We start from the raw sequence: 15,565 nt of genomic DNA, 5'->3' as shown, positions 1-15,565 counted from the left end.
TCTTTATATTTACCTATCCTTGCATTCTGGGAACTAAATTCTATTTGCTGTAGCTACTTTAATATATTGATTCATTTGCTGGAGGGTTTTGGGAAACATTTAATCAATTAATGAATTCATTTTTCTACAATGTTACTAGAGTCTTATTAAGTATATTTATGTTAGATTGCTCCACTTTTCTTTGGAGTGTCGGTGTTACATCTTTTTCAGATTTAATAACAAGGTTAGGTTAACTTCAAGGAATAAAATAGGCTCCATTCCATCTTTTTTCCTATTATTCTGGACCAATTTCTATAACATGGAATAGTGTTTCTTAGAAATTTCAAAGAGGACTTTATCAGAGATTCTATTAAGCCAAGAAACTTTTCTTGGAGGATAATTCTTTGAAAATTTTATTAGGGGAAGGAAACAGGTTAGTATTTGAGGTATTTTATTTCTTGGGTTGCAGTTTTTTTTTTTTTTAATTAAAAATATCCAATTTAATGATAATTTACTAGTTTAGACCTGTGGTGGTTCAGACGGTAAAGAGTCTGCCTGCAGTGAGGGAGATGGGAGTTGGATCCCTGTGTTGGGAAGATCCCCTGGAGAAGGAAATGGCAACCCACTCCAGTATTCTGGCCTGGAGAATCCTATGGACAGGGGAGCCTGGCAGGAGTCTACAGAGTCTGTGGAGTCACAAAAAATCAGACACAACTGGGAGACTTCACTTTAGCATTTTTATAATCCATAAAATCTTTTGTTACTTTGTTATTACAGAATCACATTATAACACAGCCCACTCCAGTATTCTTGCCTGCAAAATCCCATGGACAGAGGAGCCTGGCAGGCTACAGTCCATGAGGTCGCAAAGAGTTGGACACAACTAAGCGACTTGACTTGACTTGACTTGACTCTGCTAGTCTAGAGATATCTGGTATCTTCTAACGCAGTTCCTAACCAAGAAAAATAGGCTGCTGAGTAACCAAAATAGCTGTCATAAAATTAGAGGAAGTAAGAACAGGTATTAAGAATTTAAATTATACCCTAATTAATCAGTGAATCTTTTATTCTTAGGTATTGATTTTTCTTATCCATAAAGTTTAAAGCACCAAGCTAGACAGAAGCAGAAAGACAACCAAAGGGATACAAAATGATTGCCACGAGTGACAGCTGATGAAAATAACAGTAAGAGAGCCGACAGAAAAACCCCAAGTTAAAATAAGAAAATGTCAGCATGTGGATATCAGTTCCAAGGAAAATTTGCTTTAAAAAAAATCTAATATTATACTTAGCAAAATTAAACATCTCTCTGTTTTAGAATGTATTTAAGATAATAATTAGTATCAGCAATTTAGAAATCTTTCTTCAGGTCAATGATTAAAACTAAACGAGATCTACTAGGAAAAGAAGATATCGAGTTGGTACGGGTTATATCCACAGATGTTACACACCGTCTAGGCCATGCACACAGACAATGAGATGCACTCCATTTCCACAATGGTCCTCCTCCTCCTCCTCCACGCAAAAATAAGGGACTGAGGATGCCAGCAGAGGAACATCGCTGTACATGAACCCGGGGAGTTTAAGTTGCTTCAGTTCATCTTTTGCCTGAAGGAAGCTAAAGCAAAATGTTATAAAAGATATTATTTACTAAGCATTACATTCAGTTTTTAGAACCAAAAAGATAATCTACTGAATTTAGAGAACTACAGAAAAGGAAACCCAGAAATATTTGATTTTAAAATACTGAAATATGTGTGATCACCTAAATGATTTAGAAATTAGACAGTGATTTTCTTTACTAGGGCTTCCCTGGTGGCTCAGCTGATAATCTGCCTGCAATGCAAGAGACCTGGGTTCAATCCCTGTTTTTTAGTACATACTCTGATCAAATACAATAAGTAATTACACCCTGACATCACTTAAAAATATTCTTTTAAATTTGAAATCCACTAGAAAATATTAGGAATGGAGTTATGCTTTTTACAGAACTTTATATTGTATGCAGAAAAAGCTGGGAGAAGTACTGCAAAGACTAACAGTCTGATGCTGATCCTGTGACCAAATCTTACCCTCCTTGCTCGTTTTTGTGCTGTATGTGCTTAGTCACTCAGTCATGTCTGACTCTTTGCGACCCTATGGACTGTAGCCAGCCAGACTCCTCTGTCCATGAGGACTCTCCAAGCAAGAATAGTGGAGTGGGTTGCCATGCCCTCCTTCAGGGGAACTTCCCGACCCAAGTTTTGAATCAGGGTCTCCAGTATTGCAGGCAGATTCTTTACCAGCTGAGCTACCTGGGAAGTCCCTTGCTCCTTTTTAATCTTACATAAATGGAAAAAAAGGCACTATTCTACACAGTGTACTGGTGAGAACGGCAGGTATTATATTTAGTAGATTAACTTATTTGTATTTTTCTCTAAAAATATCAGTAAGAAGGAATAGAACTAAGGGGGGATGTGATTAAATAAAATTGGCACAAACATATCTATTCAATTTGGGGATTGAGAACATGAAAAATTATGAACTATTTTAATATTATATGATTTGGGCTGATGAAAGTAAAACTCAAGTAAGCTGCTAAACACTAAACTGAGGGGGACACACTGGGTGAAGAATACTGCTTTCATGTTTGATTCAGGAAGAGACTGAGCTGCCAGGAGGTGGAACAATTTCCTCCAACTTCCTAGCACATCTGTCATTGTTTAGTCACTTTGTGTCCAATTCTTTGCAACCCCATGGACTATAGCCTGCCAGGCTCCTCTGTCCATGATATTTCTCAGGGAAGAATACTGGAGTGGTTTGCCATTTCCTTCTCCAGGGGATGTTCCAGACCCAAGGATTGAACCTGTGTCTCCTGCATTGGTAGGAGGCTTCTTTACTGCTGAGGTACCCGGGAAGCCCCCTTCTAGCACATTATAATTCTTCAGTAGGCACTTCTCACCTGGTTCAAAATTGGGAATGGAGTATGTCAAGGCTATATATTGTCACCCTGCTTATTTAGCTTCTATGCAGAGTACAACATGCAAAATGCCGGGCTGGATGAAGCACAAGCTGGAATCAAGATTGGCGGGAGAAATATCAATATCCTCAGATATGCAGGTGACATCACCCTTACAGCAGAAAGTGAAGAACTAAAGAACCTCTTGATGAAAGTGAAAGAGGAGAGTGAAAAAACTGGCTTAAAACTCAACATTCAAAAAACTAAGATCATGGCATCTAGTCCTATCATTTCAAGGCAAACAGATGGGGAAACAATGAAAACAGTGACAGACTTTATTTCATTGGGCTCCAAAATCACTGCAGATGGTGACTGCAGCCATAAAATTAAAAGATGCTTGCTCCTTGGAAGAAAAACTATGACAAATCTAGACAGCAATATTAAGAAGCAAAGACATCACTTTGCTGACTAAGGTCTGTAGAGTCATATATGGCTGTGAGAATTGGACCATAAAGAAGGCTGAGCACTGAAGAATTGATCTTTCCAACTGTAGTGCTGGAGAAGATTCTTGAGAGTCCCTTGCAAGAGGTGAAATCAATCAATCCTAAAGGAAATCAACCCTGAATATTCCTTGGAGGACTAATGTTGAAGCTGAAGCTCCGATACTGAGGCCACCTGATGCAAAGAGCCAACTCACTAGAAAATAACCTGAAGCTGGGAAAGATTGAAGGCAAGAGAATAGGATGACAGAGGACGAGATGGTTGGATGGCATCGCCAACTCAATGGACGTGAGTTTGAGCAAACTCTGGAAGATCAAGAAGGACAGGGAAACCTGGTGTGGTGTAGTCTGTGGGGTCACAAAGAGTTGGACACAGCTGAGTGACTGAATAACAATAAATTCTCATCTCAGTGGGTTCACTAGCTGTAGCACCATGGATCTCACTTATGTGCACACATCAGAATAATCTGGGAACTTAAAAACCTATAGTAGCCAAACCCAGACATTTTACTCTAGGGATTATAATTCCATCTGGATTAAGGTGGTAGACAACTGTGCCATACTAGTAAATCTATGCCATCTTCAAATTTTTCTGGATTTTTTTTTTTTCAACTGGACCATTAAATCTCAATTCTGGAACCACTGACTTAGCTGAGGCAATCTGAGTCTGGCAGGCTGAGGAAGTTTCTAGTAATTATCTAATACTGTCCTTAATTGCTAGATGTCCTTATAAAACCTAACTTCTGTCTGGGAGTAAATGGGGAGAAATGATGGGAAAAAAAGGGTTTTAAGCTCAACTATTCCACACTTTTACCACACAACTACCGATGAAAAAGTTATATCAGGGATGTGTAGCCAATAGAAGAGGACAATCATATAGGAACCTACAGGTCTGTCTCAGGCAGCATACTGAGTTCACTTCTCCATTCTGGACAGCTAATCAAAGAAATACTTTCTATATTACAGAAGTCAGAGAATGTGAAATATGCATGTTTCCAGAGAAAGATATACACATGTTCCCTCTCTCACAGCTCATGCCGTTGCGCTCCACTACTTACGCTTGTATCTGAGGCTTTGGCGAGTTTTCGTACCAGGACAGAGATGAGGTGCAGCTGTGGGAGGCGCTGCTCGGCTGCTTGGTAACAGCGTCACACTTACTCTTAGAAGAGTACTTAACGCCACAAGGGGACTCTCGTGGTGCAGACGGGAAGGACAGACAGCCAGAAGTACAGACAGTAGGCATGGTTATGCCATCGCTCAGATAGTCGCCGGCCAGTCTTTCAGACTTGGCAAGTCTTTCTCCTCCCAGGTCAGCTCCATCTGCACAGTGAGCATCTCCCGCGGCCTCCAGAGAGGAGTAATCTGCCTCCTCATAATACCCGTTTTGAACCATTTGTTGATCCTGCTCTTCCTCTTCCTCATCTTTACCCTGATCCCGCTGAGGACTACTCATTTCTTTTCCAGAAGTTTCTTTCTGAGGGCTAACTGAATGGCTGTAGCTAATAGCACATGTGTCAGAAACATCCGTACTGCTTTGACAGCCAAAATAATTTTCCACAAGCCCTTGCTTTACCATATCAGGACTGGCTGAAAAAGCATCACCTGTACCCAGGTAAGTTTCATCTTTAACTGCAGGGGCTTCTGAACACATTTGTTTGGGATTTAATGCATCGCTGTTTTTCCTTTTCACAGTTCTATCTTCACTGCTATCTGCCCTGGTGGAAACGGAACCTGAAACGACACAAGGGGTGCCTGAACAAGCCAGTTCTGAACTTAATGGAACTGTGGTTCCTACAGAGTCACTGGATTTATCAGGACTCTGGGAGTCTTTACACACAGTGTCCAAGTTAGGTTTGGAGCTACAACTACTTTTCACATCACTGGAAGTATCTTCATCTGAAAAAACAAATTGTAAAGGGTCTTTAGTGCTTGAATTTAAGGAATGTATTTCTATAGTTTCATTGTCCAAATGCCCTGAAAATATGACACTCTGCTGCTGCAAAATAATACTTGACTTTTTCCTATCGTCACATTTTGGCACATCAGTTGTTCCTAGATTTAACACAGTTTTGCTATCACTTAGGTGGCATTCAGATACAGCAGATTTCTTAGGATTTTCATCAGGTGACAGCTCGTCATCAGAAGGCAGAGAATTTATGGAGGTTAAGGATGACTGGATCTCACTGAAAGCACTTGTACTCTCAGTACAGTGACTGCCTAGTGAAAACTTTACATTACAGTCAGGCTTCATCAAAAGCTGAGGAAATAACCTTTCACTGATGAAAAGACCTTGCCCTGGTACAGTTTCAAAGACTATGTCAGGGTTTGGATGTGCTGCAACAGAGCTTGGTTCACTTTCCACACCTGAGTCTGAGAACCGAGATGAGGCACACGTGGCACTAATGTCTGGTAACTTAATGGTGTCTCCACTCACTACAAGGTGGTATTCTCTTGTAGAAGCAGGTTGATTATTTCTTAACTTAACTAACGATTCCCCGACAGAATGACACTTAGCTTCCTGCAAAGCTTCCTTTTCAAGTGTTATTTCCATAGGTTTAGATTTACCATTAGAGTCTAAGGACTCAAAGCTGGGCAGTTGTAAATTATCCACAAATATTTCATCTTGTTGAAGCTCTGTCCAAGGTCCTATTTTAACAGTTACTTTCTCTCCACTGAAACAGTCTTTATTACATGGCTTAACTTCAATTGTCCTAACTCCTGAAGTGGGGGCAGACTGACGATCATGGCAATCGTCTGATGAGCTTCTGGATGCCACACTGTGTTCCACTTGTGCAATTTCACTATCATCCTGGGAGATATCAAGTTTACCTGAAATGGACAAATTTGCACAAAGATTTAGGCTGCCAGAGTTCAAAGGATCAAACAGGTCTGGTTGCACATTTTCAATATCTGGAGACTTTTGTTCAGTTCTTTCTGTATTAGCTGGCAAATAGCTAGCTTCCTTTTGACTTGTCTGTCTCATGTAGGTCTTTGGATCAAAATTATATCCATATATTGTGGGGTCCAGACCTTCCTTCTGACTATGTGTAGGGTTGCCTTCAAAGCTTTTAAAGAGATCATTTGATGCTGTACTTTTCAAGCATTTGTAGCCTACCAAAACCACCAAATCCTTAGAGTTCTGTTTTATTAATTTTTTTGTGTTTTCAGGTTTCATTGTTTTCATGAGCTTAGTAACCTTAACCTTGGATTTATTTGATTCTTCATTCTTTCCTTTTAGAGACTTTGTTAGCTGCTTTTCACCTTCTGTAGACCAAAAACTGGAGGTCCCAGCAGGTCTGATTTTCAACTCTGGGCTGGAAAGTCCAGCTAGAGTGCTTTCTTCAGTCTCACATTTATCCATTCTACTGGACTCTGATCTCTGAAGACTCTGAATTCCCATCCAGGGTGCATCTAAGTCTTTTATCCAAAGAAAAAGAAATTCAGATTTAAGACAAGGTGTAAGAACTTATATGATTAAGACTACTTTTTCTGACTATAACTTTCTAATATCCTCAAAAATAAATAAAACTGGAGGGGGAAAAAAGTCCCACATTAAGGAATGGCTTTATGTATAGTAGGTATAATATACTGTCAATGACACATAGCTTACATATTATAGTTAGATTACACTTACCTTCAGTAACTGAATCTAAATACCTATCTTCAAAGATAATAGGTAACGAATTGAGATCTCCATCTAATTCACTACATTCAATAGGCAGGGGTGGGAGAGAGCTGCAGAAGGAAGTGTTTTTGATAGCGGTGCACATCTGGAGATGACTCTGAGCACTGAAAAACATGTCTCACGTCAGACTGCAACCGAGATAATCACACCAGTTCCACCTCATAGTCCCCCGGGCACCATCCCCTCATCAGTCATGTGCTCCCCACCACTCAAGACACAAGCTCCTGACAAAGGAGTTCCTTAATCAGAGATAAAAACTGCTACAATGAAAACTATTGACTTATAAAAATTATGGTTTACTGACAAATGTTATTTCAAAGCGATTTATCTGTACTTAATATATGCACTTCCTAATTAGCTGAGAATAGCATAGAAGAGAAAGACCAAAAGCTCAAATGCCTACTAATGATTTGATGATAATGTTGAAAAAAAGTGTTCCATTCCTACTGCTTACTTAACACATACTGATAAACACAACAGCTATTTTTAAAAAGGTATATACTTTTCTAATATAAAAGTTTTTTTAAAAAACTTTTTCTTATGAAAAATTTCCTAAACAAATCAAAGTACACAGAATAGCAAAATAATCCCATCAGCTTCAACAATGAGCATTTTCCCTCTCGCTTTGTCTGAACCTCCACTCACACACCCTATGATTATTTACAGTTCTCTTTTAAGGTACAGTTCACAGGCACTGAAACAAATACACCTTAGCTGTATGGTTCTGGTAAGTGGACACAGAATCAGAACATTTCCACCTGTCTAGAGAGTATTCTAATGTCATCCCAGGCAAACTCTCTGCCCAAGTCAACACCAAGACAACCACTGTCCTGACTTTCACTTCACCTTAGTTTTATGTGTTCCAGAACGTCATATAAACAGAATCATATATAATTTATTCTTTTATGTCTCACTTCTTTTCACTCAGCATAATGTCCTCAAAATATTCTTTAAAGCCAAAGAAAACCAGATCTAAAAATACTCAGTAGGGAAAAAAAAAGGCATCTACTCTGGATATTTGAATTATACATCTTTTACATAATGGCAAGAAGTGCCAGTCTTTTGCCAGTCTCAAAAGTGCCAGACTACTTTTGAGAACCTGCAATACATAATCGTAAATGTAAGAGATTCTGACCTGTGAAAATAAAGGTACAACAAGATGACCAAACGGAAGGCTGGAACCAGGGCCTTGTGGGACTCCTAAGGGTGGGTAGATCTCATGTGTGGGATGGGATAGTAGTGCAATGTGATTCTTTACGGAAGGCAGGGGTCTTTCATGAAGCAATTCACAAGATTAAACACATTTGATTAAACAGGAGATTTCTGAATTTCAAATTCTCATTTCTTTTGCTGTAAATATTGTATATTCCACCATGATAAATTCTGAGATGATATCTTATATAAAAGGAAACAAAATCATTTAAACTTTGGATTTGTGCTACTCACTGAAGTTCCTGGTATGCAATGGCAGCTTCTCTTGGATGTTCAAAACAAAAGAAGGCCTCAGAAAACCTGCGCACCTGAAAAATTCCAAAAGGGAGTATGAATAACATGGTGCATCTAACAAGTCAATGAGGTTTTAGGTGGTAGGAAGAAAAACACCCTCCGCAAGGGCCCCCATAACCACCCCCATAAGATTAACCTCTCTCCTCAGTGTTGCCAAACCTCTGTATGTTGGTACTTACTGCATGAGTTAAAAGAAAGAACAGAATGCAGAGTAAGAAACTTCGGCTTACATTACGGATTCACCATTCATCCTCCTTGAAGATGGGGATTCTGTCCCCCACACCAAGAAGAGTGCGCAGTACACGAAAAAATGGTAGGACCGCCTAGCTCCTGCTTCATGCTGTGTGCCAGGCAGCCCAGGACACGTCAGGTGAGCTGATGGGTGGACTCACTGACACTGCGACCTCAGGCATTTCACCTTGGGAGCCTCGATGACTCGCTTTCAATTACACTTAATACTTAGTCTACATACGGAGTTATTGTGAAGAGTAAGCATAATTACGTGTTTGATATTTCTTTTTTAAACTGGAAGGTATATGCAAATATAAGCTATGACAATTACCATTGTAGCATTCACCACATTTTTCCTTAAAATAATTGTTTATGTGAATTGTCTCCCCTCTTAATGTGTGATATTCTTTAGAGTAGGAGCTGTATTTGGGATGATCTTTGCTATCTGCCTAAAATACATCTTGGTACGTTATAAAAGCAAGTGCTTTGTAAATACTGGTCAAATCGAGTTGAATATTTCTTCCATCATATTCGTATTTTGACCTTTTCATTTCTAATTATTCAAAGGCTTTGTCAGCTACGGACAGCAATTGAAGCACCAGTAAGGGCACGGAAAATATATTTTGTTTGAAGGGTACGTGGAGGAGAGAGAAATCAGATTATAGCTAGGAATTACATTACATTGAAAATGTTTTCTAAAGGGAAAGAAGACTAGAGGTTCTTTGGTTTTAAATACACAATGAATTGGAGAAATGTTTTATTCGTCATCAAGATACAGCCAGTTGAGTTTCTGATTTCCTCAGCCTATCTCCCTGAGTTGGTGAGACAGGATCTTCAGAGGGACAAGGGGAGGCATGAGGCATCTGTGAAACAGACTTACAGAGAACAGACTTGTGGCTGTCAAGGAGGAGGAGGACAGGAAGAGGGAAGAATTGGGAGTCTGGGATTCACAGTGGCAAACTATTAGACACAGACCAGATAAACAACAAGGGCCTACTGTATGGCACAGGGAACAATATTCAATATCCTGTGATAAACCATAATGGAAAAGGAAAACAAACAGGAACCGAAACAAAAAGGTACTCTTTTCATAGGCAGATACAACCTGCCTCAAGGGAAGACAGGCTAGATTTCAGTTCCCACTCCCCCTAGCAGAATCCTCTTATTTAGGGAAAGGCCTAACACTGTTCTCAGGTGATACAGTGGTAAAGAATCTGCCTGCCAAGCAGGAGACACACGTTTGATCCCTGAGTCAGGAAGATCCCCTGGAGAAGGAAATGGCAACCTATTCTAGTATTCTTGCCTGGGAAATCCCACGAAAGAGGAGTATGGCAGGCTACAGTCCATGGGGTAGCAATGAGTTAGACATGACTTGGTGACTAAACCACCCCTACCACCCAAACCTGTTAATCAATTGGAGAACTTAAAAAATTCTACCCATGTCTGGGCCCCATTTAGCACTGATAATTTTTAAAGTTCCCAAGATGACTCTAATACACAGCCAAAGTTGAAAAGCACTATTTAACTTCACTGAGACCAGGACAGAGAAACTGGTATTGGATTGACTCTACTGAAAACAACTTACAAAACCTAACAAAATACATGGAGCAACTGCTTCCAGCCCTGAAGAACACCCACTGGATACGCAAAGAAGTGGGAAAATGTACCTTACAATCAAGCGATACAAGCAGTTTGTTGAAATAGACTCCACAATAACCCAGGTGCTAGAAATAGCAAGCAAGAATTAAAAAAAAAAAAATTAAAACTAAAGTTTTTTTTTTTTTAAGAGCAGTTTTAGAGAAAAATTGATCAGAAATTATAGAAAATTCCAATTATACACCAAGCCCCCAGGTTTTTCCTATTATTTGCGTTTTGTATTTGTTATAATTTGATGTTGTTGGTCAGTCGCTAAGTTGTGTCCCACTCTTTTGCGACTCCATGGATTGTAGCCTGCCAGGCTCTTCTGTCCATGGTGTCTCCCAGGCAAGAATACTGGAGTGGGTTGCCATTTCCTTCTCCAATAATTTGATGCATTTGTTATAACTGATGAACCAATGTTGACACATCATCAACAACTAAAGTTCATCACTTCATTAAGGTTCACCCTTGGTACTGTGCATGGTATGGGCTTTGACAAATGTATAAAGACAAACACCTACCATCACAACATCATAGAGAACAGTTCCACTGTCCTAAAGATCTCTTGTGCTCCACCCACCTGACTCTCTCCCAATTCCCCAGAGCCCCTGGCAACTACTGATCATCTCTTTAGTTTTTCCTTTTCCAGAATATCATACAGTTGGAATCATATAGTAGGTAACTCTCTTCAGATTGGCTTCATTTAGCAAAAATAAATTATTAAGGTTTTTCTATGTCTTTTTATGGTTTGATAGCTCATTTCTTTTTATTACTGAAAAAAGTTCCATTATATGGATAAACAAAGATTTATTCATTCACCTGATGAAGGACAGTTTAGTTCAAGTTTTGGCAATTATGAAAAAAGCTGCCATAATATATGTGCAGGTTTTTGCGTAGACCTAACTTTCAATTAATTTGGGAAAAAAATAAAAAAGCATGATAGCTGGATTGTAGTGTAAGAGTATGTTTGGATTTGTATGAAATTGCCAAGCCATCTTCCAAACTGGCTGCACCATTTTGCATTCCCAACAGCAATGAATGAGAATTCCTGTTGGGTCCCCATCCTTATCAATATTTGGTGTTGTCAGTGTTTTTGATTTTAGTCATTCTTACAGGTGTGTATGGCACCTCATTGTTTTAATTTGCAATTCTCTGATAATGTAAGTTGGGAATTTTCCTTCCCCAAGTGAATGGCTAGAGAGGGCTGGAATTGGGTCCTCCAGGTCAGATGGGCTCCAGAAAGAGCTTCTGAGGAGGAAGGTCTTGTTAAGAAGGATAGAATGCTCTGAATGTATCTACAAATGACTATTTCCACCTCTCCCTGCATGAGGGGATTTCTCTGATCATCATTATGCGAATCTGGTAGGATTCCTCAAGCTAAAACTCATAGAAGTGTGGGTATCCCCTAAGACTGGGCCCTCTGGAGTTACCAACTCAAACTTGTCCAAACTGAGCCCCCAGAAATTTGTCAATTACAGTGTAAATTTTGCTCCCCTGGTACTGGCTCCTGGTGATTTCTGTTCATGGATACGTTTCTGCTTTAGCAAGATGTGATTCTCTGTAATTGGCTATCTCTCTTTCCAGTTCAGGTGAGGTGGGCAGAAGTTTATCATGCAGCCTCAATTCTCAAATGGATATAAAAAGATGTGTTGACATTTGGTTTGTTCAGCTCTTTTCTTGTTGGTAGAAAGGAAGTGATGAAGTCCAAGTCTCTTCCAAACCAGATCAGAAACCAGAAGTCCAGGCAAGTACTTTTAGGCAATAATTATACACTACCAAATGACTGAGAGCAGCTGATCTTAATGAAGGAAGAGATGAGGAACCTCAGCAGAAAAATGAAACCATTAAAAAAAATACCAAGGGGAAATTTTGGAAGTAAGAATATAATATCAGAAATGAAAATTTTACTAGATAAGACTTAGACCAGATCAGACACTACAGAAATGAGTTAGTGAATTCAAAGATAGAATAACAAAAATTATTCACTCCAAACAACATAGAGAAAAAAAACTAAAGACCCCAAAATACCAAAAGTGTAACAAGTGATATGAGAGTGCCAGAGGGAAAAACTGGGGCATAAAAAAATCTATAGTTATGGCTAAAATTTTGATAAAAATATCACACTGCAGATCTGGGAATTAAAGCAAATCCTAAGGAAGATAAATTAAGAAAATACAAGGCACATCAGAATTAAATAGCTAAAAAAACAAAGATAAAGAGAAGATCCTAACAGCAGCTGAAGGAAAACAACATTGTAAATCAGTGTTCCCAACCTTTTGGGTGGTAGGGAGGGACAGGTTTAGCGGAAGACAATTTTTCCATGGAAAAGGGTGGTGGTGGTAGTTTTCAGGTGATTCCCATACGGGGAGCACACTCTAGATCCCTTGCAGGCACAGTTTTACAGTAGGGTTCATGCTCCTATGAGAATCTAATGCCACTGCTGACCTGACAGGAGGTGGAACTCAAGTGGTAATGTGAGCGATGGGGAGATGTAAACACAGAAGCAGCGCTGCTCACTCACTTGCCTCTCACCTGTTGCTGTGTGGCCCTGTCTGCGGCCCAGGGGTTGGGAACCCTGATATCAATGACTGATTTATTATCACAGAGTATGGCGGACAGATGATAACGGTATGTCTTTAAAATAGCAAAGCAGAGACAAAAAAAATGGCCACCCAGAATGTTGATTAAACAACCCTATGAATTAACATGACCCAAGTTAGATTTGTAATATACTATACCTATAAGTTTAGCAGGGTCATAGGATATAAAATCAATAAGCAAAAATCAATTGTACTTTTACACTCTAGTAACAACCTTTAAAAAAATGAAATTAAAAGACTATTTATAACAACATCACATAATATAATTGCATAAAAAGGTTATAAATAAATAAAAGAGACTGAAAACTACAAAACACTTCTAAGAGAAATTAAAGACCTAAGTAAATGGGGAGCCAGGTCATGTTCACAGATTGGCTCAATATAATTAAGGGGAAAATTCTGTCTAAATTGATCTGTAGATTTTACTTAAACTGAAATTCCAGCATTATTTTTTTCAGACTATACTTTTTATTTTGTATTGGGTATAGTATAGCCAATTAACAATGCTGTAGCAGTTTCAGGTTGGAGAAGGCAATAGCATCCCACTCCAGTACTCTTGCCTGGAAAATCCCATGGACAGAGGAGCCTGGAAGACTGCAGTCCATAGGGTCTCGAAGAGTCAGACACGACTGAGCAACTTCACTTTCACACTTTACTTTCATGCACTGGGAGAAGGAAATGGCAACCCACTCCAGTGTTCTTGCCTGGAGAATCCCAGGGATGGCGGAGCCTGGTGGGCTACCGTCTATGGGGTCGCACAGAGTTGGACACGACTGAAGCGACTTAGCAGCAGCAGCAGTTTCAGGTAAACAGAGAAGGGAATCAGCCATCTATACACATGTATCCATTCTCCCCCAAATCCCCCTCCCAACCAGACTGGCATATAATGTTGAGTAGATTTCCATGTGCTATTCAATAGATCCTTGTTGGTTACCCATTTTAAATATAGCAGTGTGTTCATGACCTTCTAAACTCCCTAACTCCCTTCCCCCAGGCAACCATAAATTCGTTTTCTGAATCTGTGAGTCTCTGTTTTGTATGTAAGTTCATTTGTATCATTTATTTCTAGATTCCACATATAAGGGATGCCATATGATATCTATCCTTCTCTGTCTGACTTACTTCACTCAGTATGACACTGTCTAGGTCCACCTATGTTGCTGCAAATGGCCTTTTTTCATTCTTTTTAATGGAATAATATTCCATTGTATATACATACCACATCTTCTTTTTTAAAAAATTAATTAATTTATTTTAATTGGAGACTAATTACTTTGCAATATTGTGGTGGGTTTTGCCATACATTGACATGAATCAGCCATGGGTGTACATGTGTCCCCCATCCTGAACCCCCCTCCCACCTCCCTCCCCATCCCATCCCTCAGGGTCATCCCAGAGCACGGGCCCTAAGTGCCATTTCATGCATTGAACTTGGACTGATGATCTATTTCACATATGATAATATACAGGTTTCAAAGCTATTCTCTCAAATCATCCCACCCTCGCATTCTCCCACAGAGTTCAAAAGTATGTTCTTTGTATCTGTGTTTCTTTTACTGTCTCACATATAGGGTCATAGTTACCATCTTTCTAAATTCCATATATATGCATTAACATATATGCATTAATATACTGTATTGGTGTTTTTCTTTCTGACTTACTTCACTCTGCATAATAGACTCCAGTTTTGTCCACCTCATTAGAACCGATTCAAATGTGTTCTTTTTACAGCTGAGTAATAGTCCATTGTGTATATGTACCACAGCTTTCTTATCCATTCATCTGCTGATGGACATCTAGGTTGCTTCCATGTCTTGGCTATTGTAAACAGGGCTGCAATGAACACTGGGGTGCATATATCATTTCAAATCATGTTTTCCTCCTGATACATGCTGAGCAGGAGTGGGACTGCAGGGTCATATGGTAGCTCTGTAGTTCAGTTCAGTTCAGTTCAGTTCAGTCACTCAGTCGTGTCCGACTCTTTGCGACCCCATGAATCGCAGCACGCCAGGCCTCCCTGTCCATCACCATCTTCTGGAATTCACTCAAACTCACGTCCATTGAGTCGGTGATGCCATCTAGCCATCTCATCCTCTGTTGTCCCCTTTTCCTCCTGCCCCCAAATCCCTCCCAGCATCAGAGTCTTTTCCAATAGTAGCTCTATATTTAGTTTTTTAAGGAAACTTCATACTGTTCTCCACAGTGGCTATACCAATTTACATTCCCACCAACAGTGTAAGAGGGTTCCCTACTCTCCATGCCCTCCGCAGCGTTTATTTTTTTGTCAGTTTTTGATGATAGTCATTCTGACCAGTGTGAGGTGTTATCTCACTGCAGCTTTGATTTGCATTTCCTTAATAACCAGCAGCATTGAACATCTCTTCATGAGTCTGCTGGCCATCTGTATGTCTTCTTTGGAGAAATATCTATTCAGGTCTTCTGTCCACTTTTTGAGTGTTCTGTTGGTTTTGATGCTGTTAAGCATCAC

The 15,565-nt window shown here is 39.6% G+C and overlaps 1 protein-coding gene across 10 annotated transcripts in view; it reads right to left on the bottom strand.

The window, feature by feature from the left end:
• FAM135A (family with sequence similarity 135 member A) overlaps positions 1-15,565 on the bottom strand; it is a 154,442-nt gene that overhangs the window by 28,224 nt on the left and 110,653 nt on the right. For 7 of the 10 annotated variants that reach the window (XM_086316751.1, XM_086316753.1, XM_086316752.1 and 4 more), the window contains 4 exons: positions 8,549-8,622; positions 7,052-7,206; positions 4,476-6,834; positions 1,431-1,597 (listed from right to left, as the gene is read on the bottom strand). In XM_086316751.1, the coding sequence (XP_086172877.1) occupies positions 1,431-1,597; positions 4,476-6,834; positions 7,052-7,206; positions 8,549-8,622 (2,755 nt within the window). The remainder of the gene's footprint in view (positions 1-1,430; positions 1,598-4,475; positions 6,835-7,051; positions 7,207-8,548; positions 8,623-15,565) is intronic. The other 3 variants (XM_086316758.1, XM_086316760.1, XM_086316761.1) reach the window with 1 other exon arrangement.

The sequence above is a fragment of the Bos grunniens genome, chromosome 9 (assembly GCF_055505025.1).
Source record: "Bos grunniens cultivar Pamir isolate PY7600 chromosome 9, Bosgru_T2T1.0, whole genome shotgun sequence".
NCBI lineage: Eukaryota > Metazoa > Chordata > Mammalia > Artiodactyla > Bovidae > Bos > Bos grunniens.
The sequence above is the reverse complement of the archived record's forward strand: the minus strand, read 5'-3'. Positions and strand labels throughout refer to the sequence as shown.